Source organism: Myiozetetes cayanensis, unplaced genomic scaffold (genome assembly GCF_022539395.1).
Source record: "Myiozetetes cayanensis isolate MyiCay16 unplaced genomic scaffold, myiCay2020 scf5-8, whole genome shotgun sequence".
In the NCBI taxonomy this organism is placed as follows: Eukaryota; Metazoa; Chordata; class Aves; order Passeriformes; family Tyrannidae; genus Myiozetetes; species Myiozetetes cayanensis.
In genome coordinates this window covers 27,545,526-27,570,458 of record NW_026087742.1, presented here as the reverse complement: position 1 = coordinate 27,570,458, position 24,933 = coordinate 27,545,526, and the positions used below count along the sequence as shown (strand labels likewise).

The window sequence follows — 24,933 nt, the reverse complement described above, 5'->3', positions numbered from 1 at the left end:
GTGTGGTAGTCACTGTGACCAAGGACAGAAGGACAGAGTAGCTGAGCAATAGACAGATTCAAGGAGCAAAACAAGAGCATGTTCAACGGTCAACTGAAGTCTAGAATCAAAACCCATAAATGAAGTCATATGCTAAGGTGGATGGCCAAGACAGGCTGTTAAGGAAAAATATGGCACAATGACAACAAAAGTCAGGACTAGAAGGCAGAGCAAAAGACAAGGAGCCAAAACCTGAGGTTAGCTGCAGCCAAAAGCAACACTGAGCTGCGAAGACCAGAAATCAAGACGTCTTTTAGTGAGACTTCTAAGCCAGACCCTGGCAGATTTGACACTTTGAGATCTCAGTTGTTTTGGAGACTGGGCTGTCAGCTCTGCAGGCAACGTAACAGGGCAGAGCTGCACAAAAAGCTACAATCTTCACAGGGTAATGGGCACTAGAATTAGTGGAAGTCTTAAAATAGCTGAATTTTTTTCAAAGCTACTCTGGCTGTGTAGTTTGATCCTGAATGTAAGCCTGGGTTTTAAACTGAGACCTGAGTAATCACATGTATTTATAAACCTGTCGTTTCCTCATTACGGTTTTCTTTTTCCTCTGTGATTTTCTTTCTCTGTAAAAACACATAGGCAACAACAGGGAGACTCAGAGTCCTTCAATGGACAACAGCATTTATCGTTAGCTGTCCTGATGTTAAGAGATGAACCATCAAAAGACTTTATGGTTAATACTGAAGATTCTCAGTGGTGACAAGATACCCTGGAGCTGAGATGACCTATTGATAGGTAAAAATTTGTTCAGCCATAGAAGCGGTTTCTGTAACATTTAATGTAGTTTGAAAGGAAGGTCTGGATTTCAAACAGACCTCTGAGAAAAGAATTAGGTATCTTCCATGGGTCCAAGGGAAAAGACTAACTGACAGTTTGCCTCAGAAGTTATAAAGCTATTAGGACATCTGCCATCTGCAGCAACAGTACTTTAACCAGCACAAAGAAAGGACAACCTACTGAAGAAATACATGATCACATATGAATGCATGGCAAGAAAGCGTCTCTCATCAGCAATGCCAGCCCCAAGTGCTTGTGAAACTGCACCCTAAGTTTCTTTGACTGGCAGTTCCAATGTCTCTCTTTATTAAATCCTTCCTGGCTTCAGGCTACTTCTCTTTACTGTAGCTTTGAAAAACAAAGTAGACATGGAATTATTCCCAAAGTATAAGACATAAGGTTTTACAGTATAAGACATAAGGTTTTTTTCATCACATAAAATACAGAGCATCATGCAAAGAAAAGGAACTGAGCCATGGCTTGTGTGTCCTACCACTTTTTCTGAAGGTTGTTTTAGAGGGTCTGCTATAAAAGGTTCTGCAAAAAGAGTCAAAAGAATTGTCTGAGTGATCTGTATATGCACACCCATGCATAACACAGACATGCATATTAAGTTTGTAATACCACACATAATGCTCTAATTTCCCACCTTTTTTAAAGGATACTCCCCAAACCATTTGGCTCTGCCTCTCCCACTGCATGATGCTTTTGAACTCTTCTTCAGCTAAAAACTGTTTGCCATTATTCAAAGCTTGAAAGAGAACTTTCTTGACATTGCTGGAATAACCCTCCCATGTTCTGAGCAAGAAAAGGACCCAATCCACACAGAATCAAAATCACTAGTTTTGCAAACTTTGCACCGAAGAAATACTCATCTAGAGAAAAAACTCTGAGCTCCCCCCTTACCTAAGCCTTTAAACCATTAGGTAAAGTTTTCTATTAGGTAGAGTTTTCTGTGACAAGAGTCGTGTTCACCCTGTTCTTTTCTGACACTAGCTTGCTCAAAAACTTGCATGTTTATTTGAACACGGACACACATTCATATCAAGGAAGGCAAAGAATAAAACGCTGGATACTAGAAAAGGAATAATATAGGAGAGAAGAGATTTTCTGTAGTACTGAGGCACTGATGGCTGGGCACTCTGCAAATGCTATGTCTGATCTCACACTGGAAGATTTTTGCAAATGCAAAATCCTGGATCTCACTTGGAAGGAACAATGATGATACGGCCCTGCTTGAGCAGGAGTATGGACAAGATGAGCTCCAGAGGACCCTTCCAACCTCAACTGTTTTGTGATATCAGAACAGCAGTGAATTCTACAATCACACTGAAAAAAATAATATCCCTATTTGCCTCTCATGCTATCTGTCTCTGGAAGCCTTCAAGCACAATCCCAAATTTAACATGATGTAAAAATAATTACAGTTGGCATAATGAAAGCTTCCAGAAGGTTGCAGGATAAATGCCCATTAACAGATTGCACAGCAGATCTGCCAGTCTTGAAAGTAAGCCTCCAGGAAGGCTTTTTTTTCCTAATTACTTATAAATTATATTAATATCAGTTTTCAGTGTTGCATACTACACATCATCAGTCAAACAAGCACAGCTAGTGCTGGGGACCTGCTCAAAACTCCACCTATTCCTGTTTTTGAACTTACTGAGCAGTCATTGAGGGAGATCACTGAATAAGCAGCATGAGCACACCTGTCAGGCTTTCTTATCTCCTTATACCATGAACTGAATCTCAGAAGAGATCATGGGTTGTTCTCACTTGTTCTTGATGGCTAATATCATCCTTAGATCCAGTCTGGTAATCAACCAACTCACTAAGTAGGCCAAACCAGATGGACCTTAATGGCCAGCCAGCAAACATACACTTTATAAGGCCAAGCTCTGTTTCTCTATGTGTCAAATTGGATCTTTTGAAGTCAAGGAGCATTTAGCACCAAACTCACTTAAATCAACAACTAGAAAACACACATTCCAATTTCATCATACACATTCTACGATAACCATACACGGAAGAAAATAGACCATTTTACTGAAAGGCTTGTACTGTCAGTGGTGAAGTCCCCTCTAAAATAATACCATCTCCATTTCCAATTTTATTACACTTTTTCCCCTTGTCATCCCAAGGTTGGTATCTGTACAGGAGCCTCAAAATAGCTTCTTAACCAACTATTACAACTTAACCAACAATTTTCTGTGCAAATCTTTCTCCCCTATTAATGCACAGGATGATGCACATTTCCACATTTCACAAGGGGACAGAACCAACTTAACACACTACAGGCCATACCACAGTATGGACCTTATTTACATTAGTTCAAGACATCATAAGGAAATGAAATGGAGCAGCTCTGCAGTCATTTCTAAGTCCATCAGAAAAAGCCTGAGAAACATTTCAGTCTTGAGGCTGAAAAGAAGGCTCTGAAGGTCACCCTTACCTTTCCCAGAAAATGTTTGCGGTAGAGCTTGGCTGTAGGGTCACTTTCCAGTTTCACTTTACCACTCCAGGGAAAGGGTACATCAGAAAGTGTTGGACTCAAGCTGGAGAGGTTGTGGCTGGTCCCTTCAATCCAGTAGCCCCCAAACTGGGGTAAGATAATGAGAGGATATGGCCATCCTTTCTGTAATACCTATTCAGAAGGACAGAGAGCATCAAAACTGACACGCCAATAAGCTGGAAGGCGAATAAGCTGAAAAACCAATAAAGTCTAAGATAAAACAGAGGAGAGTAGTACTAACTCACCTCATGGATGCTGGGGTAAGGAATATACTCCTCTTCCGTCTGAAATCAGAAGAGACCATTAGCAAAAGCATGTGACATCTTTTAAAGTGCTACGTTCTTGTGATGGTGCAAGCTGTGCCCTCAGCTTCCGTTCTGCCCTAGGTCATCTTTAGAGTTTCACTTCAGGATTAAAGGTTAGACTCCATTTCCAAGGTCCCAGCATTGTAATGTAGAACTTTGAGAACAATAAATTTGGGAGTCAGATTTTACCCATCTTCCTCCTTGAAACCACAGAATATAGGCATGCAAAATGTGGAGGTAGCGAAACTACAGGCAAATTCAATGTGGTTAGAGGAGTCAGCCTCTCTCCTTTCCTTCCACACAGTGTTAGACAGCTACTGTTCTTCTGCAGACAGAGACGACAGCAGGAATAGTAGAAATAGTACTGTTATTTACAGTGAGACTGAGGTTTTGTCAACTCCATAGCTAGATATGTGGTATACAACCACAAGAGCTGAAGCACGACTGAGGGAAGAGGAGCAGCATCTGAACCACTTTATGCCAGCTGGATGCCCCTTCCATCACCACGAAGACCACTGACTATCTCTGTCAGAACTGAGCTGTATCAATTCTCTATGTGACTTTTTTTAAAGATTATTCCAAGATTAAAATCAAGGTCAAGTTTGATTTTAAGGTTACTGAGCCAGAGCTGAGACTGAAGAAATGGAGAGGAAGAGCTGAGGATTTTAAGATGAGAATCTGTTCTTATTGGCCAAATATTGAGCGAAACTGAACAGCTTTCTAGAAGTATTGCTATGAGTCCTCAAGCAGACTACTGAAATAAATGCAATCTGGTTTCATGGATATTATTACAACTCTTACATTGACTAAATTTAAGAAATTACTTTGGCAAAACTAAGACTGCCAATAATAATAATGGCCAGTCTTCGCAAGCAAAGATCCGGGGAAGGTCTTTACACCTTCCAGCCTGCGCATTGGATTTTTTAGGTGAGACACAGTGTGCGCGGAACTGAGCCCACCCTTTAATCCTAAGGTTCATCTGCCGGGGCCAAGCGAGTTTGGACAGTGGCAGTGAGGTCCTTAGGACGTAGGTGGGTTGCCTTTAAGGGCTAACGAGCCCCACCTGCCCGGGAGTGGCCCTGACCGGGAATCGAACCCGGGTCTCCGCGGTGATAGCGCGGCGCCTTTACCACTAGACCACCAGGGGTTCCCTAATAATAATAAACACTTATTAGAACCATTAAATTAGAAAAAAGGAAGTGTTAATTCTATTTCAGCTACATAGTTTCACCCTTTTGTGAAGCAACTAGTAAAAAAAAAGAAAATAAAAAAGGCAAGCGTATATGTGTTCTTGGGATGTTTGTAGACTCCCTGTTCATTCCAAGATGAAAATACACTACAAGCCAGGTCAGTAATTATCCGCCATTCTCAGCAATTTAAGAGGCAACAACGACTTGGTCTGACCTTGAGAGGAGCTGGAAGGGAACATCTTTGTTCATCCAGACGACTCCCCTAGAAACATAAAGTCATATTTTAGCATGTCTGTTTCACTTACCCTCTGTGTCCTTCTCCATATACTCAATATGCATATTTTGTCTCTCTACATAATCTTCTATTTTAAGCAAGTTTGGAAGTTTGAATAAACAAGAGCAGGAAAGCTAGAACTTGGCTAGTCCCCTAGTTTGGCATTAAAACTGAAAGGCTACCCCCAAACTTACAACTCCTTAAAAGCAGAAAGCTGAGAGATATCAAAACGAGTCTCTCAAACTGATTATCTTATTTGATTCCCTAATCTCTTCTAGCTACTTTATTTCCTATCCCAAGCAATATAAAAAAGTGGAAGAGGTAAAGACAGAACACAAAAGAACAGTATTTCCAGAAATTCTTTCCTGTTCTACTCTTCCTTGTCCCTTGAAGATACTGTCAGGCAAAGCATCGAGAGCCTCAGAGCAACGTTCAGGGAAGCAAAAAAACACTTGATTTGAGCATTAAACGATAAGCCCTTTTCTTATCAAGCAGCTCATGTGCCTTGATTCCATCCACGTATGGGAACAAATCTCTATGTTGGAGGTTCGGCAGAAAATCAGAGCTGCTCTCCATCCAGTCATTTGACTAGTGCAACAGACTCTTGAAGGCAAAAAGGAGCCACATAGTGAAACCATGTAAATCTCCTTTTCCAGGCACCGTTACCATAAGGTGGGTTGGAATTGCAAGGCAAAAGGCTACTGGATGCCTGTTTCTTCCTGAATCAGGAGCTGGCATCCAGACTTGATTCTCTTTCTTTAAGGTTATTCCATCCTCTGCCTTCTCACCATGGCAAAGGAGCTCACTTCCACCACACCTCTGCAGCAACAAGAACAGGAAAATTTAATTGAGAATAGCCCCAACACAGAGCATAGGTTCAGTACAGAAGCAATAAAAAAGAGATGGGCAGTCAACAGGTCATAGTCCAAGTGGGCATCACAGACAGAAGAGTAAGAGGCAAAATTTGCATTGTCAGATAGGAAGCTGAAAACCAGGATTTAAGTTGAAGCTTTCTCTTACACACAATACATGAGTATTCAACTACTACCACCTAAATCTTGTAACTCTCATACCAGAACATGATGCTGAGACTACATTTTTATACACCATCAGCAACTGCTTAATGGAGTGGCTAATGAGGGATTCCAGACAGGATAGGCAGCTCTTGAGTGTGTTTTGAAAATAAGCAGGATGATTTATAACAGCTATGCCTATGCACGTATTCTACAGTGGAACTAGCTTTTAAATGAGATTCTGGTAGAAATAGGTAAATCTCAGAAGAGCTCTACAGTGGAAACTTAGGAGGCTCAAGAGCAAAACTTTTGGCCCAGTGCTCCAGCTGCATAGGGTGCAAAAACTGCTATCACAGCAACAACAGTGACATTAAGAAACAGCAACCTTACATTGAGGATTATTAATAATCAGGGTGCTCCTTGCAGGAGCAACAAAGGAAAAAAAAAAGGAAACAACCCCCAAGATATCTATTTCACATAAAAATGAGGGTTTGGAAAAATGAGAAAGGTTATTAAAAGTATAAAAAAATGAGTCATAAAAAAAGCTAAACCTTAATGAAATGATGAGGAGCCAGACTTTGAGCTCACAACAAATGTTTAACATCTTAAAAAAACTTTTAGAAAAACCAAAAGTAAAACAGTATGGCTAAACTCCAGGGTAAGGGAAACTAGTAGTAGATGCATGAGGTCATTCTTCCTAAGTTTGAAGTCAAGTTCAATCACAAAAGGAGCAGTAACAACAAATTTTAGTTGGTTAAAGATAGAAACACAGTAAAGCATGCAAGGAACAATCAGCAGACAACAAAATAGAAAACAAAATTGAATTCCTTAACTGTATTATGAGAAAGAAGCTTTGAATAGTATCTACAGGGTGACACAGGATCAAACTACAAAAGCTGAGCTTTGAGAGAGTTATACCATCACCACCCACCTGCCCTCAAAAAAAATTTTTTTTTTTCATTTGTCTTTTCAACCAGGGATTCTAAACGAATACCAGCTTGGAACCTTTCATAGGGAAACTTCAGAAGACCTGTTTTGAATTGTGATATTACTACACAGCAAACAAAATGAACAACAAACTACCAGGCCATATGTAGGTAGAAAGTAGCCACAGCCTTCTGCAACTAACTCTGGAAAGTACTGGGACAAACTTCCTGTGCACCATGGGCTTTCCGCACATGGAAATGGAGATTGGGAAACTGCAATTTTCTAATATTTGTCTCCCCTTACTTGACATTTTTGACATATCTGATAATTGCAGAAACTTTCCAGTTTCAAAGAAGATCCTGGTAGGAGACCAATATCTCAGCAAGGCCTGAGGGAAAATTTCCTGATCTGCTGTAAAAAAGCTGCTGTTGTATCAGAGCCTCTGCAGAGGAATGTACCAGCACATTCCATGACTCTGCACTCTTAAGGGAGCTCCTGGTAGTCGGGGAGTAGAAGACAAAGATCTAAATCTACTAACCTCTCCTTTAGAGTGAAGTTTAAAATACTGGCAAAGATCTAATGGTGTCATGGGCTGTACAGTCCAAAGCTTTATTTTAAGGGGTAACCAGGACTGCAGGAAATATACAACATAAGTTATTGGAAGTGTCAGAGCACGGGCAGACCAATTTATTGATGATTACTGTCATTCCTCAAAAGGGAGAGGCATAAACTACATCAGTCTAAGCCACTGGCTGAGATATGGTTGAGATATCCTTCTGGTTTGGTCCAGTTTGGCTTGCATTACTGCCTTTAAAGAAAGGCTTTCCCTCACTGTTTCCCTGGGTGGCCTACTGAAGACAGCATCAGCCTGGGAATCTGATATTCCCAAGGTCCTGTACAGGGGAAACACCAGGCCTGAGCAAGATGAGAGAATGAATGGCAGAGAAGAAACTGTCCAGATCCAGAGTCCGGTCCAACATGGCATAACAATGCTACAGTCACATTTTTTATGGGGAAAGAACGGTGTCTTGAGGGGAGTAGTACAAAACTGACAACTTGGATACAAAAGGGGATACAAGGAAAAAACATGATGGTAGCTGTGAGAAAATAAGACTGAAAAATACGTGAAAACTAAAAAATAATGCAGAACAGAGGTAGTAAACAAAAGCAGTTAAGTGAAGAGGGATTGGTTATGCAAACATGTGAAGATGTGAAAAATCTGGGTTTACTGGTTGAAGTAAAACTTTCTTGTTTTTCAAATACTTGCACTGCAAAGCAATCTAGGAACAATATAGTACCATGTGTCCTTGGCAAAGCGTTTACTGCAACTTCACTACATATGGAAGCATGGAACAAAGTGGCCAATAGCCCATTTACTTCCAAGTCCAATTAAAATTGAAAGGAAAAAAAGAAAAAGAAAAGAAAAGGCAAACATCTCTCCCAGATCTTGGGGCTCGGTCTCACTTTAAAAAGAGAGCACAACTTTGCCTGTTAATTCATCACACACAATGCAAATTGTCAGTAATGCTATTAGTCTCCAAACCAATTGTTAAAATACTCAAAAATCAATTCTATCCTGTAGCTTTGCTGTTGTTATTCTGAAAGAGAAATGTTCAAGTCTCCTGCTTTGCTTTTTACTCACTTTGACTGCTAATGAAAATCCCACATTCCATTTTCAAGACTGATTCAACAAATCTAAAAGATTGTCAGAATCAAATGGAAAGAGAAAGCAAAAAAACCAACCAAAAAAAAGAATAAATAATAAATTAGTAAAAATACAAAGAAAGATCACAATAAATATTAAAATATCAAGGGAGTTTTTTCTTTTGGAAAACATCTCTCGTCTTCAAAAACCTGTCATGTTCACACAGCAGGTATTCATTCTCCTAGTGTAAGTCAGATGACAAAACAAGCTAAATTAGAAAAAAACAAACTACTATACAGTCTTAACAATGGGCAGCTAAGAAAACAACACAGATGCAAAATTAAGCGGTCTGCATATGTTGGAAATTCTTATTAGGTTCATGTTATCTAACTAAAGGGGTGCAAATCCAGTCAGAGACTTCTCATATGGTAAACTGGGAGCTGAGAAACATTGAGAATCTTAAACAACAGTCTTCCAGTAAGGGACATCTGCTAGCGACTCTTCTCTCTACAGATTTCAAAAGGCCTAGAAAGGACTGTCACACCTTTTAACATGAGCTTGAACTGAAGCAGCACTGCATGTTCAAGCTTACTTTCCAGCACAGAGTTAAATGAGCCAGGCACACTTACAGAGCTTGTTATTCTAAATCACTGAGAATAGACTCCAAACATAGTTTGAATGTCAGTACAGTGGTTACAAGGCCTGTGTCTGTCTAACATGAATATATAGCAGATATACCTTCAGCCCCTCCCTCCCTCACTCCTCCTTTCTGGTCTGCCAAACAGTACCTCAGCCTCATAATCTATATTCAGCATTTTGCTGCTACCTTTCACCTCCTCACCTTTATGGTCCCACTGAAGTCTTGCATTTTTCTCATACTCATAATTTGATCACCCAAATGCCAGAAGAGAAGTTAACTGGTTTTGATAAGTTTAATTCCTGCACATAATAAAAGGCAGGAATTATGTGCCATGTTGTGTGTTACGTTAGGTCAAGATTAACCACAGCATTTTAAAGAAGGTGCACCACTCAGGCAAAATATTGGCAGCTTGCAAGGATGCTCTGAGAACAGACAATGTGAAAAATTTAAAGACTTCATTGTTATATATTTAACACATATACTACTATATTACTATTTCTTTATGTTTGATACAGTTAAAAGGGAAAGAAACCTAACTATGCCCTATTTTAATTTTATAACATAATATATGCAACTAAATGCATCTATTTCCATATAAGAATTAAGGCAGAGTTCTTCTATCTTGCACAAGTTAAAGACAGGGCCTACCGTAGTTATTTATTAAACTGTTTGACCTTGCTAAATGCAGTTAGGTCAACAACCAATTAATCACCTGTCATTAGTACCTGTTACCCAGCAGAAATAGAGTTTTCTGGAGAAGATAACAGAGATACCTTATGCAACTTTGATTTTCTCTGAGAATTACACTTCTGAAAAGAACATATAGAATTAGAATAATCTATGTCTACTGCTTCCATCATGTTGATTAGGTAAGACAAACACAGAAAACCACTTTTGAAATCCCATTGAAGAGCAGGCATAGGAGCTTGAGCCCAGAAGACCTAAACATTCTGCAAGTCCAAATTAGAAGGCATTTGGATTAAAGTGACAGGACAAATGGCAGCTGCTTATTTGTTTGGCTATAAAAAAATCAAGAGATCCCAAAAATTGACAGAATTACTTCTCCTTACCTGCATTTTTTCAATCATCTCAAACAAGTCCACAGTCTGAAAAGGAAAAGACAAGAGGGGAAAATAATTTAACATTTGAAGAAGCTAACATTATCTTCTGTTGTTTCTCAGATATTGAAGGAGCCAACAGTTTCTTCCATGTTCTGGCAAACAGTTTCTTCCATGTTACTTGCTCACCAAAGACATGATGGAATTGTTCTTCCTTAGAACTGATAAAATGGACAGAACAACTGGCCAAATTGTCTTCAGCTTGTGTTGCAAAAGCTTGACCTGAAACCTGGTCAGACAGGTATCAGGAATTTCTCTATTTCAATGGGTCATGCTGACTTGGTATAGTATGGCATAAGAACTGATTAAATGAACAAGTTTAGGATTCTCACAGAAGTAGGCTACTATAGCTGTAAGACACGCATGCACACGAGCTTGATTTTAGTCATTCCTTCTGCACACATAACTTTTGTTCAAAGCACACTCCAACCCTGAGCCAGAGGAACACGGACTTTTACCTTGTTGGGGACAGCTGGAGTGAGGGCACATGGAAAGCCTTCAGTGGGAGTGTCTATAACATTGCTGAAGCACTGCACTACCTCCTCCTCAGACCTCCTGTAACAGACAGAGGCAGAAGGAAAAAGAAAAAAAAGCAGAAAAAAAGTTTTAACACTTAGAGAATTCAAGATGCCAGCGCTTGCCTGCAGTGTCTCCTTTGTCTTCTGCTTACTATTCCTCTTCCCAGACCATTTCTTACCTATGAGGAAGCTGTCATTTCCTGTGAGAATCCCTGAGATAATTTACCACTTACCGCCTGCAAACATCCTGGATATAACAGCAAAAATCTTCTGGCCCTGACTGCTCTGTCTCTCTTCACACACAATATTTTCCTCACAACTGTCATGTAAGTGCTGAATGGTCTTTCTTTGCCAAGTTCCTCTTCCATCATGGATTTGCAGCAGACTAAAGAATCATAAGGTCTCACAAGGAGCTTTGTGTTCAGATTTTGGAACCGTATTAAAAGAGATTAAGGTTCTGAAATATCACCAAAATCAACATCTAAAGGACAGCCCCAGTTACCACAGCCTGAGAATTAGTTTCCAAGACAGGAGCATAACAGAGGTGGCGTGAGATTAGAACTGATACACCCTGTAGGGAGAGATGCAGGCACGGTTCTATGTTACCACTGGCAGTAAAGTCAGTGTGGAGATTAGGTGGGCTTTTGCCTACCCACCTGCTATGGAAAATATATTATTACTATGGCCCCTGCTGCAGCAGTAGTGTGTACAAACAGCAGCAGCACTTCATTTGATTTCATAGAAGAGAAAATAAAATACAACACAAATAATGCATTGTCGTTCAAAAGACATACATACTACTCTTGTGTACTCATGTCTGAGATTGCCCTGACCCAGGTGCAGCACCTTGCACTTGAATTTGTTAAACTTCACAAGGGTCCCATGGGATCACTTCTCAAACTTGTCCAGATCCCTCTGGATGGTTCCTTTCTGCTGTTGGGTCAATCGTACTGCTCAGCAGTTGGAAGTAAAACATATTTCTGTAATCATGAAGCTACTCTATCACAAGCTCCAAGAATCATAATGCTCACCCATGCTCTGACAATTCACAATTTATTTTAGTGGCCCAATGGCATCACGTAACTTGCATATAGGCTCATCTACACAAAGTAACACAATGCTTCCATCCCACATCCTAAAACTGGAGATGAGAGAGATCTGTGTAATGCATCTAGAGATTAAAGCCATAAAATATCTGGGAGGGAAGATGTAGGAGTTAGTCTTAACAACCCCAAATAAATATTGAAATAACTTGATGGCAAATGTATTTTAAATGAATATTAATATTATACTAATACATGCTTTATTCATCATCTTATTCATTTACTTGAAGCACATTTGGGATGAGCAAAATATATGTCCAAGGCAGTACATGAATGATTTTCATTGTTTCTTTTAAAAACCTGAAGTTTCAATTCTGTGAGCCCTAAAAAGGTAAGAGCTTAATTTGATAAATTCTCATTTTCAGAAAGAAATGTAATAGTTGAACTTTTTGTGTAACTGGATGCCCTGGGGCCTTGTTGCATGCTTCAGTGTTTTCTTTGGCATGTCACTGGGTTGAATGCTGAATCATTCAGTCAAGAGTTAAATACACACCTGCATCATGGAAATCTGGCAGCTCCTACATGAGATCACTCTGCCCAGTACTACCCCTGTTTTCTCACCATAAATTCATCCCTATGCTTTGGACCGACTGGAGAATTTTGTGCAACAACTGCTCCTTTACTGTTGAATCCTAACACAGTTCTATTGTCAAAATGAGTCCAGCAGAGACCAAAATCACCACTCTTATCATACACTTAGAGATGTTAAAAATTCTGTAATTATCCTAGTTTAGGAATGTGCCAACAGACTTTAGAAATCCAGGAGGATTACTTGGATTTCATTATATCTTTTATAAAATATCACAAAAATGTGGAGCCATTTTAACTACTGCTTGAAAATCTACTTGTGAAGTTTTAACTTCTGGAATGAAAAGCACTGAGCTTTATTAAAGAAAGAGAACATACTTCTTTTCAAACTGGAACTTCAAACTCTTTGACCACAGAAAAGAAGAGTATCATCCTTCTGAGAAAGAAAAGCAATTCTGTAATCTGGGAGTGGAATATTTATGTGCAAATGTATAGTTGCTGAAGCTTTATTTTCAGGAAACAGCAACTAGGGGAGGCGAAGGGCCTGGAAAATGCTGAAATCTAAACTAGGATTTTGCTAATGACATTAACCAGTGCATTAATTTCAAGTGGGTAGCCAAACTAAACATAAGTACTGCTGATCCACTGCCAAAGACCCCACTGTCAATTCTGAAATAGTGTTGGAAGCACCTTTGCAGACCTCTAAGCCACTATCTCCACACACACACAACTCTGCTCAGGCCCTGTATTCCTGTCTTTCAGCATTCTGTTATTTCAGTCCTTGGATCCCTCTATACAGCTCTCAAAATCATTGCTATCTGCTTTAGCTGAGTCAGTTCAAGAACCAAGTCAATGCAAATATTTGTTCTAAGAAAAATACAAATTGGACTTGACAGAATTTCATACATCCTTTCATAAGTATTCCAGAGGTAAAGGGGATTTACTGCACTCTAAAAGACAAGTGCCCCAAATCCTCAGGTAACTATTTTCCTGGAAGTTCACAGGGAAGCAGGTGTATAGCTATTGTAAATACTTCTGCTAATCTGGAAGCCTTCCAGTAGGAGAAACACTACAGCATGATTTGCAGCTATCTATGGAATGACAGTCAGTAAAATAACTGGCGTCACAGCCTGATAGGATAGTGAGACACTAATAATGTGTTTTAAATCCCTCACTAGAAGGGGTAGGCAATTCAGAAGAACTGAAGGTAATATGAAACAAAAGCAGGCCTGAAATACTCATAAGGAAAATTCTGAGCAACCACTTCTCATGAGCAACAGCTTCTGCTCTTTCTCTCGTTTCTCCCTTATAGAGACACATTTGGTCTACCAAATATGATTGTTTGTGAAGCGATTGTTTGTCTTCAGTGAAGACACTTGAAAACGTGACACGGATAGCCCCACTTTCAAGCACCTGTACAGCTTTGAAATTTGCTTACACGCAGATTCACAAAACTCAAGGAATTACCGGACAGAACTAGGAAATGGAAACAATCAGTACGGATGAGATGTGGTTTGCTGTCAGGTGGTCACAAACTTTCTGCTCGTAGGACCCTGATTTCCAGTGAGGAGCCTCGCTTCCAGCCACATTCCCCCCAGTTCGTGCCCCTCGCGTGGAGGCCACTGTTCCCACTCGTGGGCTGCCCATGCCCTCTGCTCAGGACTTCGTGCAGCCACAAAGAAGATGGGTAGGGAGGGCCAGCTCTCTGCCCGGCAGGTACTGCCCCGCGGGGCAGGAGAAAGGAGAACTCCATAGGGAAATTGATCTCGCGCTCCCAGCTCCTGAGAAGTCCCAACCGGAGAGCTTCCCCATTCCCAGGGAGGCAGAAGAGCCCACCGAGGCCCCTTCTTTCCCTCCGGGGAGAGGAGCACCCGCTGCCGCCTGACATCGCCTGCGTTCCCGGCCGGGAAGGAGGGAGGGAGGGAGGGAAGGCAGGCAGGCAGGCGAGGAGGAGGAGGGAGCGCCGGGCCCACAGCCAGACCCGGACCTGCCGGGCCAGGGCACAGCCATCGCATTCCCCCTTCTCGGCTCTCCGCCCTTCCAGGCAACCCGCGAGGGCTCTTCCAGCTGCTCCAGCACTGCGCCCCAAGCGCCGGCAGCCGCTGCCCTGCCCCGTCCCCGGGCTGCCCGGGAAAGGCAAGGCCCCAGGCCCCGCGGCCGCCGGCACCACTCCCGGTCCCGGTACCTACCCTCCGCAGGCTCCGGCAGGGAAGCCGTGCTCCCGGGAAAACATGCTGCACTGCTCCGCTGAGTCAGCTCCCGGCTTCCCTCCTCGGGAGCCTGCTGTCCCCCGGCCTCGCCATGGAGAAGGGCACGGGCTCCCTCCCGGCCCTCCGCAGAGCCGCGGCTCCCGCCCCCACCCCTCCTCCTCCTCCCGGGCCGGGATTCACCGGAGAGAAGAGAAGGGACCCCCACGACCGGGACCGGGCCCCGGCGGGCAGCTGCTCAGGGAAGGACGAGGAGGAGGGATGGAGGAAGATGAGATAAAGGGGGATGGGGTGGTGACTCCTGCCCCTCCTCCGCTGTGGAAAATGAGTTCCCCCTAGAGCCCTCCGTTGTGGGGAGTCCACGGATACTGCAGGAGCAGCTGCTGGGACAGCCGAGCCGGGGATGCTGCTCCTCGGGTTGTCCGGGATGGTAAGACATGCACAGCGTTAGATAGGGAGAGCAGAAGGGTCCCTTTTTCAACTCTGCTGTAAAGCAAGATCACTTCCCCAAGCTCTCAGTATGCAGTGGGGAAAGTGAGCATCAAGGCTCCATATATATGTCCATTCCTTTAAAGGGAAGGGTAAGAAGATACTAAATCCACTAGCCCATGGCATTTGGAGTGGGCATACTTGGCATATGTGAAGTACTACAGAGATTTGGCTCTACGCCACTTATGAAATAGATCACTAATCTAACATGTAAACTAATGAAGCTCAAATTGTGAGGAATCACAAACCCCTTAACCACATGTGTTTGCATTCACTCAATAGATTGTCATTCCTGATAAAAATTGAGCACGGCAAGATGCCCTTCCATTGCAAGAGTATGCACATACCTGTGTTTAAATGAGAACACAGAGGTCTTCTGGACAGTTTTTTTTAATTTTGATTCTCAATTTCATTTCATAGGATGATGTAATGTTTCCTCTTTACATCAAGGCCTTTAAAAGCAGCAGCTACAACCTTACACCAAGTGTCAGTCTCACACTGGTTTTGTTCTGACTCATGAAGGGGACATAGGGAAACACAGAATAAGAGAGAATTTGCAGAGGAGCCAGAGAGCAAGGAAAAGATGCAAAGAAAGAGTACAAATAGAATGCAGAGAAATCATACAGAAATATGAGATAATTGATATAGATGAGGGTAGAGGGGGAAGTAAAAAGAAAAATAGAGAGCAAGCAGTTACATCAAAGGTTTAGGGATGAGTGCAGGATTTTCATCCTAATGCTTCCTATAAATTCTACTCATAAAATATCTGGATAGAAATGATTATGGGGGCTTCAAGGGTCGGTGGGTGAGAAAAGAGACTACAAGGAGTAAGGAATCAAGGCAGGTGACAACTTTGAATAGACAAAGAGAGTGACTACTTGCTGTTTTTAGTAACTTGCATGGAGTCCAAGTGATTCCATTTCCTCTTGTCTATTTCTTTTTTTTTTTTCCCCAGAAGATGTGATGCTGGAGTATTGGCTAACTCATACAACCTACGTCCTTGCTCCAACCCAAATGCCTCCCAGATGGACCCAGAGCACTGAATACAGCAGCACAAGCAGTTCTTACTCATTCACATGAATCTCTGAGAAGAAATGTGACTGGGACAAGGCAAAGAGCCAAGCTTGCCATTTCTGCTGCATCTAGGAAGGAGGAAGAGACATTATTTTTTGCTGCTAGAGAGGGCTGCCAGCAGTAACTACTGCCCTCCCCCATCTCAGGGTCATTATCAGCAGAACTAGCAAGCCTGGCCATCGTGAAAGCAAAGTATACTGTGAGGCCCAGGTCTTTCTGCCATTCTTGCTCTTTGGCAGCTTGCCACTACAGACAAGAGCCAACTTTGTTCACATTCAAAGCCACACTGGGCTCAGCTTTCACTTAACTGCCTCACAGCTTTACCTAACCTTCTGTGCAACTCCAGTGGTGTACAAAGCCCTCAAGATACACAAGCAAACCAGCAAGCAATTATTAAATACCTTAATTACTGTTCTAATTAGCCTCCTTTAGCAATAATTGCATGCAAGCAAATCATAGGACCCCTTCCTATTCCTCAACTTATAATCAAGCTAATGATTGTTACTATTTACCCTGCTGATGCAACAATATCACTAAATATAAGCCTTGAGTTGTACTAAGTAGATTCAGCTCCTATTGATAGTTGCATTCTGATATGACTAATTCCATGTATTTACCGTCTCACATTGTAATCCATATATTTGTCTATAGTTGCATAGGTCATTATGCATATTACAGTTATTGTGTGTTTTAGGGACTGGCATACACTTTTCTGTTTTTTCAGATATCCGTGTAGCTATGTTAATACATGTATTACAGTAATTGGTGTTTATACCTTTTGCTATGTATTTTTCCAGTTTTTATTATTAGAAGTTTTTTATTTAACTGCATTAGCATTTTATCTTGCTCACATGGGAAAAGTCTGTACTAGCTGTAACAGAAACTAGTCCCTGCAATTTTATTAATTGAGTCGTTGTGAGAACATCAGGAGCTCCACAGAAGCTGCGCAGTACCAGATAAACACAGCAGCATATCCTTCAAGAGTAAACTCTTCAGGGTAAAAACTGTATTTTTTTAATGTTTTACTACAATATTACACAAAGTCATCGATGCATCCACAGATAGAAAACATACACGTTTTCACATCAACTGTTTCCACAGATCTATGCACACAGCTTCTATATATAGTACCGGCTGTGCACAGACAGCACCTCCCGCTGCGCACTTGGACCCATCATTTTATGTCCCAGATTGACAGAATCAAGGTGGGATTCCTTTGAGTCTGGACAGACCCTCTTTCATGCCCCTTCATCCCTTCTGTTTGTTTCATTTCCTACACAGACATCTGCTCTCTCCAGCTTCAGTCTCCCTTTCTCTCTCTCCAACTGCTTCTCTACACAATGCAGTATAGCATAATGTCTTATAAAAGCACACAAACACTTTCCCTGCTGAGGCTGAAACTGCCCCAAAGTCCATCCATTACACAACGCCATGCAAGCAACAGAGAAGATCTGGATCAACCCTCCCCCACTATCTTCGCTCCCATTCCTTCTAGATGTAAAATATTTTTAATTGGCATTGCAGGCAAGACAAGAATAAAAGCAGCTAAGCTGTTCATCCCCTACCTGAGCAAGGATCTCTCATCCCCAGCTGGTGAGCAGATGGAGACAGGGAACCCAGCTGCTCTCCTTTCCTTGCACTATCAATTATTCACGTAGGTTACAGTGTCCTCCCTCTCCCTCCCTCCCTCCCTTTCTCTTCCGCTGCCCCCACCTGCGGCTGAATGGAGACTGAGCAGGTCAGTGCTGTCATACTTGAAACTAGAGATCATTGCCGATTGAGCAGTCAGCATGCCGAGCAGCTGTGCTCTTAAGCAGGGAAGATTGGTCCTAGCAGAAGGGGACAGACTGGCAGCTCCAGAGGTGGAGCAGAGACAGCTCTGTACATCAACATCCTGCTCCCTGCACTTCTAATCCCAGACCTGCAGGGATCACCTTTAAAAATTAGGGTGGGGGTTTTTGCCACAGAAAAGCACATTTTTCTAGTCCTCTCAAGTATAACGGCAGTTATTTGGTGACAGTGAACTGGGTCATCAGGATTCATGAGTATAGATCAGAGTAGGAAGGGAAAACAGAGGATTGGAAAAATCTGAAACCTGCTTACGTAGTACTGATTTAGTATCATAGCAAAGGCACTAAAAGAGGATAATCTGAGGTAACAGGATGACATGGTACTTTCTGCAAATGCTTTTGGTAATCATGAGTCATGAGACTGACCTGTGGGTTGGCATGATTGTTCAGTCACAATTTTTGTAAATTATTAAAGAATTCCTACGTGGTACCAGCCTTAGGCAAAGGCAAAATGAGTTCTAGCAGACTTAGGCCAAGGCTTTTAAAGCATTTTGCCTTTGTAGAGGGCTACTATCTACAACTGGGTGAGAGCTTTAGATCTGCCTCATAGCAAAATCAGGTTCAATTCCCAGGCCAAATTAGCTGCTCTGTTTTGCACTGGAGTAACTGGTCCCATCGGTCTGCTGGGGGACCCTCCTACTAGGTCAACTCAAGCATCACAGTAATTTCTTCTGTTAAATCTTCCCATGACCACAGATGTGGCAGAGGCACCACAGAGACAGAAAAAAAGAAACAAACAACAACACAGAAACCCCCCAACATATTATGATGCTCAAACAGAAGGTCATCATGGCTTTTCTGCCCTATTTAACTTTTCCAATCTTTTGAAAAAAAAAAATCTCCAGGAATTTTACCAGAAGTAATAAAGAGTTTTCTGAAATTACATTAAAAATAAAGTACCTAATAGAAATTGTTGGTATTGCAACCTCAATTGTGAGTAAGAAAACCAGCAACTCTTTTTAAGAGGGCACTGTGATTGTTTTAATTATCTTGTTTTCAAAACTTCAAGGATCAATCTTTGTCAAGCTTTTCTCCACAGTTATGCAGGCTTGAAATGCTTTGTTTTAAACAAAGAAAAAGTTAGCACCTTTTTGTTTTCACTTGAGCATGGGAACCATCAAGTACTATAGATGGAACAACAACAATTTTCCCATGGATTTAGTTTGTGCAGTTGTTTCAGGTCTAAGAACTTTGATTGAACCACTGGAGCATTTACAAGACCCTTCTCTTGTACTGAATCTTCAATGACATTCACTTTTCAACCTTTCCCTCCCTTGGACCATTTATGGGAAATCTTTTTTCCTAGTCGACCATTTTAATTAGTTTGTTAGGAACCTCTTCTCTGACCTAACAGAAAAAAATTCTCTTTGAGGTAGTTATCAAAGAAATATCAAAGAGATAATCATCAAATTATCAGAATATAATTTTAAGGGAATTACCAAATCAATAAGTTAACTTTGAGACCTTGATACCCTAATTTTGGTAGGATATACCTATTCCAAAGGTTACTAAGGGATAATGGTACACAGATAGATTGTCTAAAATGTGTTTTGTTTCCAGAAAAGTAGACTAAGAACAAAGCATGGTAAAACTCAACAAAAGTAAGAAAAGTAGCATTGTAAATATTAGAACAGCACAATACCTGTGCATCTACCTACAGATATAGGAGCATGGATTTATGCATTTTTTTCTGAATATTAGACTCATACTGGACTAATTGTGTGACTATTTTGGTATCTTAAAATTTGAAATTAGTATTGTTCTGTATTAGTATATAACCTGATCAATGCAATTATAACATCCTGCCATTTATACAAGTCTTTAAATCACCCTTAGATTATAAACTGACTGGGTCTTCACATATGTCTGTAAAGATTCTAGAAGATATTGTTTCTATATAAGTACTAACATTTCACATTTCCTTGAGACCTTTATTTGAAGATCTCACAATATGTTACTGATATTGGTTCCCATGATTACCAGTGTTCCACATAAGGATAAACTGGCACAGTGACACTGACCCTCACTGTCACCCAGGGCCAGCAAAAGGAGATAGAGCTCTAAGTCCATCAGTACAGCTGTATAAACAGCTTGAGATGCCTGCATACCGCACTGACACAGGCATAGTCCCACTCAGTTCAGCCAGTGGATCCACGCAACGTCCGGAATGCTAGTGTTGATGCAATTAAGGGGAGTGGAATAAATGGTCAGGGATGGAAATGGGATATGTCAGGACTCCTTTTCTTGCAAGCAACAGAATTTTAAACTGACCCATGAAAGCACATCATCATTCTCTCAGCAGAGCCCTTGATAACAACTCAGTTTATTTTCAAGCTTTAAGCAAAGCTGCCTGCTAGTAGAACTTAATGATATGAGAAGTATTAATTTATTTGACTGTCATTACTGTATGAATTGGGGGAGATTGACAGTATAACTCTGGATATTTGTTAAGAGGAAAAATTCATTTGGAAGGAAATTATGGGATTACTTGCTAATTTCAGCCATGACTGGAGTGGCGAGCATACAGAAAAGAGGAAGCAGCTCCTCCACAGAAGTTCTCACTATGGACACAGCAGAAGAACAAGAGATAACATTCAGGTTGCATCAAGGACAATTTCAGCTATATCTAAGGAAAAACTGGTTCTTCCTATGAGAGTGGTTCAATGCTGAAAAGTGCCAAGAGAGGCCAAGTAATATCATTCTTGGAGATCTTCAGAAGATGTATGGACAAGGCCCTGAGGAACCTATTCTATATTTGAAGTTGTCTGTTTGTGCACAGTAGTTGACCTAAATGAGACCTTTCCCTACAAATTTATTCTATGATTTTATTCACTGCATGTTAGAAAATCCATGGCATGAAATGTTCAGAAGTTCAAAGTTCGTAATTTCAGTACAATATGTAATAGCTTCAAGTTCTGCAGTGTATCAGGTCATAATAAAGTTGAATTTCTTCACCAATGGTTTCCACCCAGAAATCAAGTGCTCTAATCATTCAGCAGGTAAAAATTTTCTTGCCATATGTGAAAGTATTTGGAAAATCAGAGAGACTTTGTAGCATCCAGCAAGTCTTGCCCTTGAAGTATATCACAGGTGCTCAGTGAGAGGATAACTCAGGGAGATGGAACACATGAGGTGTGAGGACAACTCTACCAGAGGAAGGCACTTTAATAAGCCTGTATTTAGCAAATAGTAGTGCAGTGTCTATACAATAAAAGCACCTAAGAGAAAGGTGTTCCTAGGCTCTATGGCACAATTAACTTCATGATTGCCTTTAACTAATAATTTTAAAAAAGGAAAACTTTCTTTACACCCTCACTCAGCCCAGTCCCTCAAAAGCAGTGATGCATGGATATACAAAGCCAGTTCATGTCTGTGAATTACACGTGAAATCAAGGCAGAGAAGTGAAAGGATTGCCAAGGTTATGATAAAACAGATAGATGGACAGAAGAGACAGAGAGGTTGTTAGACTGATGAAAGGCTGAAGAGCACATGGGTGAACATATGGGCCTTGCCTGGGTTGGATCAACGGGTTTAAACAATTTGCAGTAATGAAATGGTACTCAAACAAGGGTAATAATAGCTGCCTAATCCAAATAGAAGGAGAGGAAGCACAGGCAAAGTTTTTTTGCTATGTGTGTACCCACAAGTTTCCAAAATGGTGCTTGCTGTTAGAAAGACACACAGGATGGGGAGGAAGGGAGGTCAGACCAGGATGCAGTGCAGGTGAAGACAAGAGAGAAATGCCTGGATGGAAAGGCAATCAGACAAGTAAATTCCTTTTGCAGAATTAGGGATAAAGTTGGTCTCAATTCCTCTCTATCCAGATAATCTGAACCATCTGGGATTATTCCCCACAAACATCTTCTGCAACTGTGAAGGGCAGAGAAGGGGTTAAAACAACCCTCAGCTCAAAGGGTGGCGGGAACGGCCCCTGTCAGACCAACCCAAGCTCGGGAATCCCCGGCGACAGGACACTCAGGCCCCTCTACACTGGCAGCAGCCCCCTCCTCTGGGACATGAGAACAATGCGGCGGCCCCTTTAATAGTGGGAGCCGGTGCTGATTAGTGTGGACGGCACGATCCACTGCGGAGCGGGAGCCGGAGCGGGGCGCCCACAAACAGGCTGCCGTACCCGGGGTGTGTTAGGGAGACCCGACAGGGCTTACAACCCCGGCTCGCTTATAAACACAGGCGGGGTGGGGGCAGAGGAGTCGTGCTGATTTCTTGGACCTGGTCAACACCTGAAATACTATGAAATGGTGTACTTCGGTGAAACATTTCCGTTTATTGTATTTTTTTTTTTTTTATTGAAAGAGGATGTGAGATGATAGCTTAGGAAAAAATCTCAGCCCTACTTGCGAGGGTCCCCGTTCTAAAAGAAAATGTTCTTAGAGACACCTGCAGTGAAGGGATTTGCTTAAAGTCACTACTGGAGGGTTTGTAGCAACTGGAATTTGATATGAGATTACCTGAATCAGAGATCAGAGCCTCAGTTACAGGAACTCTCTCCTTTCTTCCCCTTTCCTTCTTACTATTTGTCAATAAAAGAAAAGCCTGTGATACAATGCCTTTCTCAATCACGGAAAGAAGAGGACATTGTTACTTACTGGAATCAGGACAGTATTTCATCAAAAAGCACCTACCAATTATTGCACAATGACAGGCCACGTGGAAAGCAGTAAAGATGGTTGGTTTATGCAGAGCATTAGGAGACAAAATAATGGATCATTTATCTGTTAACCAAAAAGGACACATAGAGAATAAGGAGGGTCCAGTAGTATGTGTACAACAGCCAAGAATAGTAGGTACTTGCTTTGACAAATACTTGGCCTATATAATGACTTAAAAAGAATCACTTCATGATATTCAGTAAGAAAGTGTCTATGACTTAGGAACCATACACTAACCCTAAATACCCAGAAAATCTACCAGTGAAGAATGTGGGGGACATTTTGCTTCTGTGAATGGCTAAAACCATGTCCTAATATGTTTGTATGGTACACATCAGAGTAGGATATGGTTCTACATAGCATGTGTGGGCTGTACAGTGTAGGTACACATATATTTAAAAAATACATATATTCTGTTTATCAGTCCTGTAGTAAAAACAGAATTTATGGATTCAAGTTTACTTATTACAAAGAAGTGCTTCCTAAACTTTTTGGAGTACTGTCAGACAACATTTCTCACAAAATAGTGTTTCCACATCAAACTTAAATGAAAAAAAATTAAGGAAAAATGATTTTGTGGCCAGTTTGTTAAGCACCTCACTGGCCTGGAGAGCACTAAGAGGACTAAGCACTAAGCACCACTGAAAAATCAGCCTGCATAAAGCACCTTAGTTAGTAAGAATCCAGTAAAATTCCTAGGCTGCATGGAGCTAAACTACTACAATTTAAAAAAAAAATCCTTGTAGATTGCAGTGAAATCAGCTCACTCACTTCCCTTAAATGGGGTGGAGGAGGGAATCAAATGGGTAGGAGTGAGAAAACACATGGTTTGAGATAAAGACAGTTAATAGGTAAAGAAAAGTCTGCATACGCAAGCAAAGCAAAACAAGGAATTCATTCACCACTTTCCATGGGCAAGCAGGTGTTCAGCCATTCCTAGAACAGCAGGGCTCCATCATGCATCATGGTTACTTGGGAAGGCAAACACCATCACGCCGAATGTCCCTCCCTTCCTCCTTCTTCCCCCAGCTTTCTATACTAACCGTGACACCAAATGGTGTGGAATATTCCCTTTGTCCAGCTGGTTTTAGCTAATCCAGGCTGCGCCCACTTCCAGCTCCTTGTGCGTCCCCAGCCTCCTTGCTGGTGGTGTGGGGTGAGAAGCCAAAAAGGCCTTGACTCTGTGCAAGGCTCAGCAATTGACTAAACCATCTCTAAATTATCAACACTGTTTCTAGCACAAATCCAACCCACAGCCTCATACTAGGTACTTTGGAGAAAATTAACTCTACCAAAACCAGCCAAAACCAGCACAGCATGGGATAAAAAGCATTCAGCCATTCTCAGGCAGCAAGTGGTCTTCTATAAATTGCAGACCTGAAATAAAGAATGCCAGCAATACTTTGGTGACACATAAAACTGAGAACAGGGAAAATCCAGCAATCTTCTAACACCAAATAGACCTGCACAAACTAAAATGTAATGAAAGGAGAACAAGATGCTTACTTCCTTCTCAAAGAATATTAAGAATTGATATATATATTGATATAACTGATGTAAATACATTTGTGGAATGAAAGGCCTATATAGAGGCCTTTCATTCCACAAATATATTTACATCAGTTATATCATTTATATATAGGCCTATAATCAATAGTGGGACTCTACCAAAATAAGGCTAGTTAGATTTGTTAAGCAGTAAATATTTACATTTGGTTATTTTCATAACTAACCAGCCCATCTGGCTTGGTGTGAATGCTGTGCAGAAAACTCAGAAGGGTCAACAGCTAAACCAGAGACTTTAGGAACAGCAACAACAGTCAGTTACTCTCTCATCCTGAAGAGTATTACACAGACATGTCAACTGTGGGGAATCAGCTGACCACAGCCTTGTTGTTTATAATACCAGTATTTTATCTATCACCCTAAAACAGTGATTTCTTTTCCCCTTGACTCATCCACAGTGTTAATCTGGAGAATATCAGGTTTGATTTTCACCCTTTTCTAGATGTTCTTCAATCTGTTCCACTTCAGTTGTCTCTTACTGACC

The 24,933-nt window shown here is 41.3% G+C and overlaps 1 protein-coding gene across 12 annotated transcripts in view; it reads right to left on the bottom strand.

The window, feature by feature from the left end:
• LOC126648576 (rap1 GTPase-activating protein 1-like) overlaps positions 1–18,144 on the bottom strand; it is a 45,291-nt gene extending 27,147 nt beyond the window's left edge. For 5 of the 12 annotated variants that reach the window (XM_050331748.1, XM_050331749.1, XM_050331759.1 and 2 more), the window contains exons 1-6: positions 14,782–14,928; positions 10,902–10,998; positions 10,396–10,431; positions 5,041–5,088; positions 3,577–3,615; positions 3,272–3,463 (exon numbers count right to left, since the gene is read on the bottom strand). In XM_050331748.1, the coding sequence (XP_050187705.1) occupies positions 3,272–3,463; positions 3,577–3,615; positions 5,041–5,088; positions 10,396–10,431; positions 10,902–10,998; positions 14,782–14,825 (456 nt within the window). In that variant the 5' untranslated portion in view covers positions 14,826–14,928. Of the gene's footprint in view, positions 1–3,271; positions 3,464–3,576; positions 3,616–5,040; positions 5,089–10,395; positions 10,432–10,901; positions 10,999–14,781; positions 14,930–17,927; positions 18,042–18,075 lie in introns of those variants that run through there. The other 7 variants (XM_050331751.1, XM_050331752.1, XM_050331760.1 and 4 more) reach the window with 5 other exon arrangements.
• Positions 18,145–24,933: the final 6,789 nt, after the last annotated feature.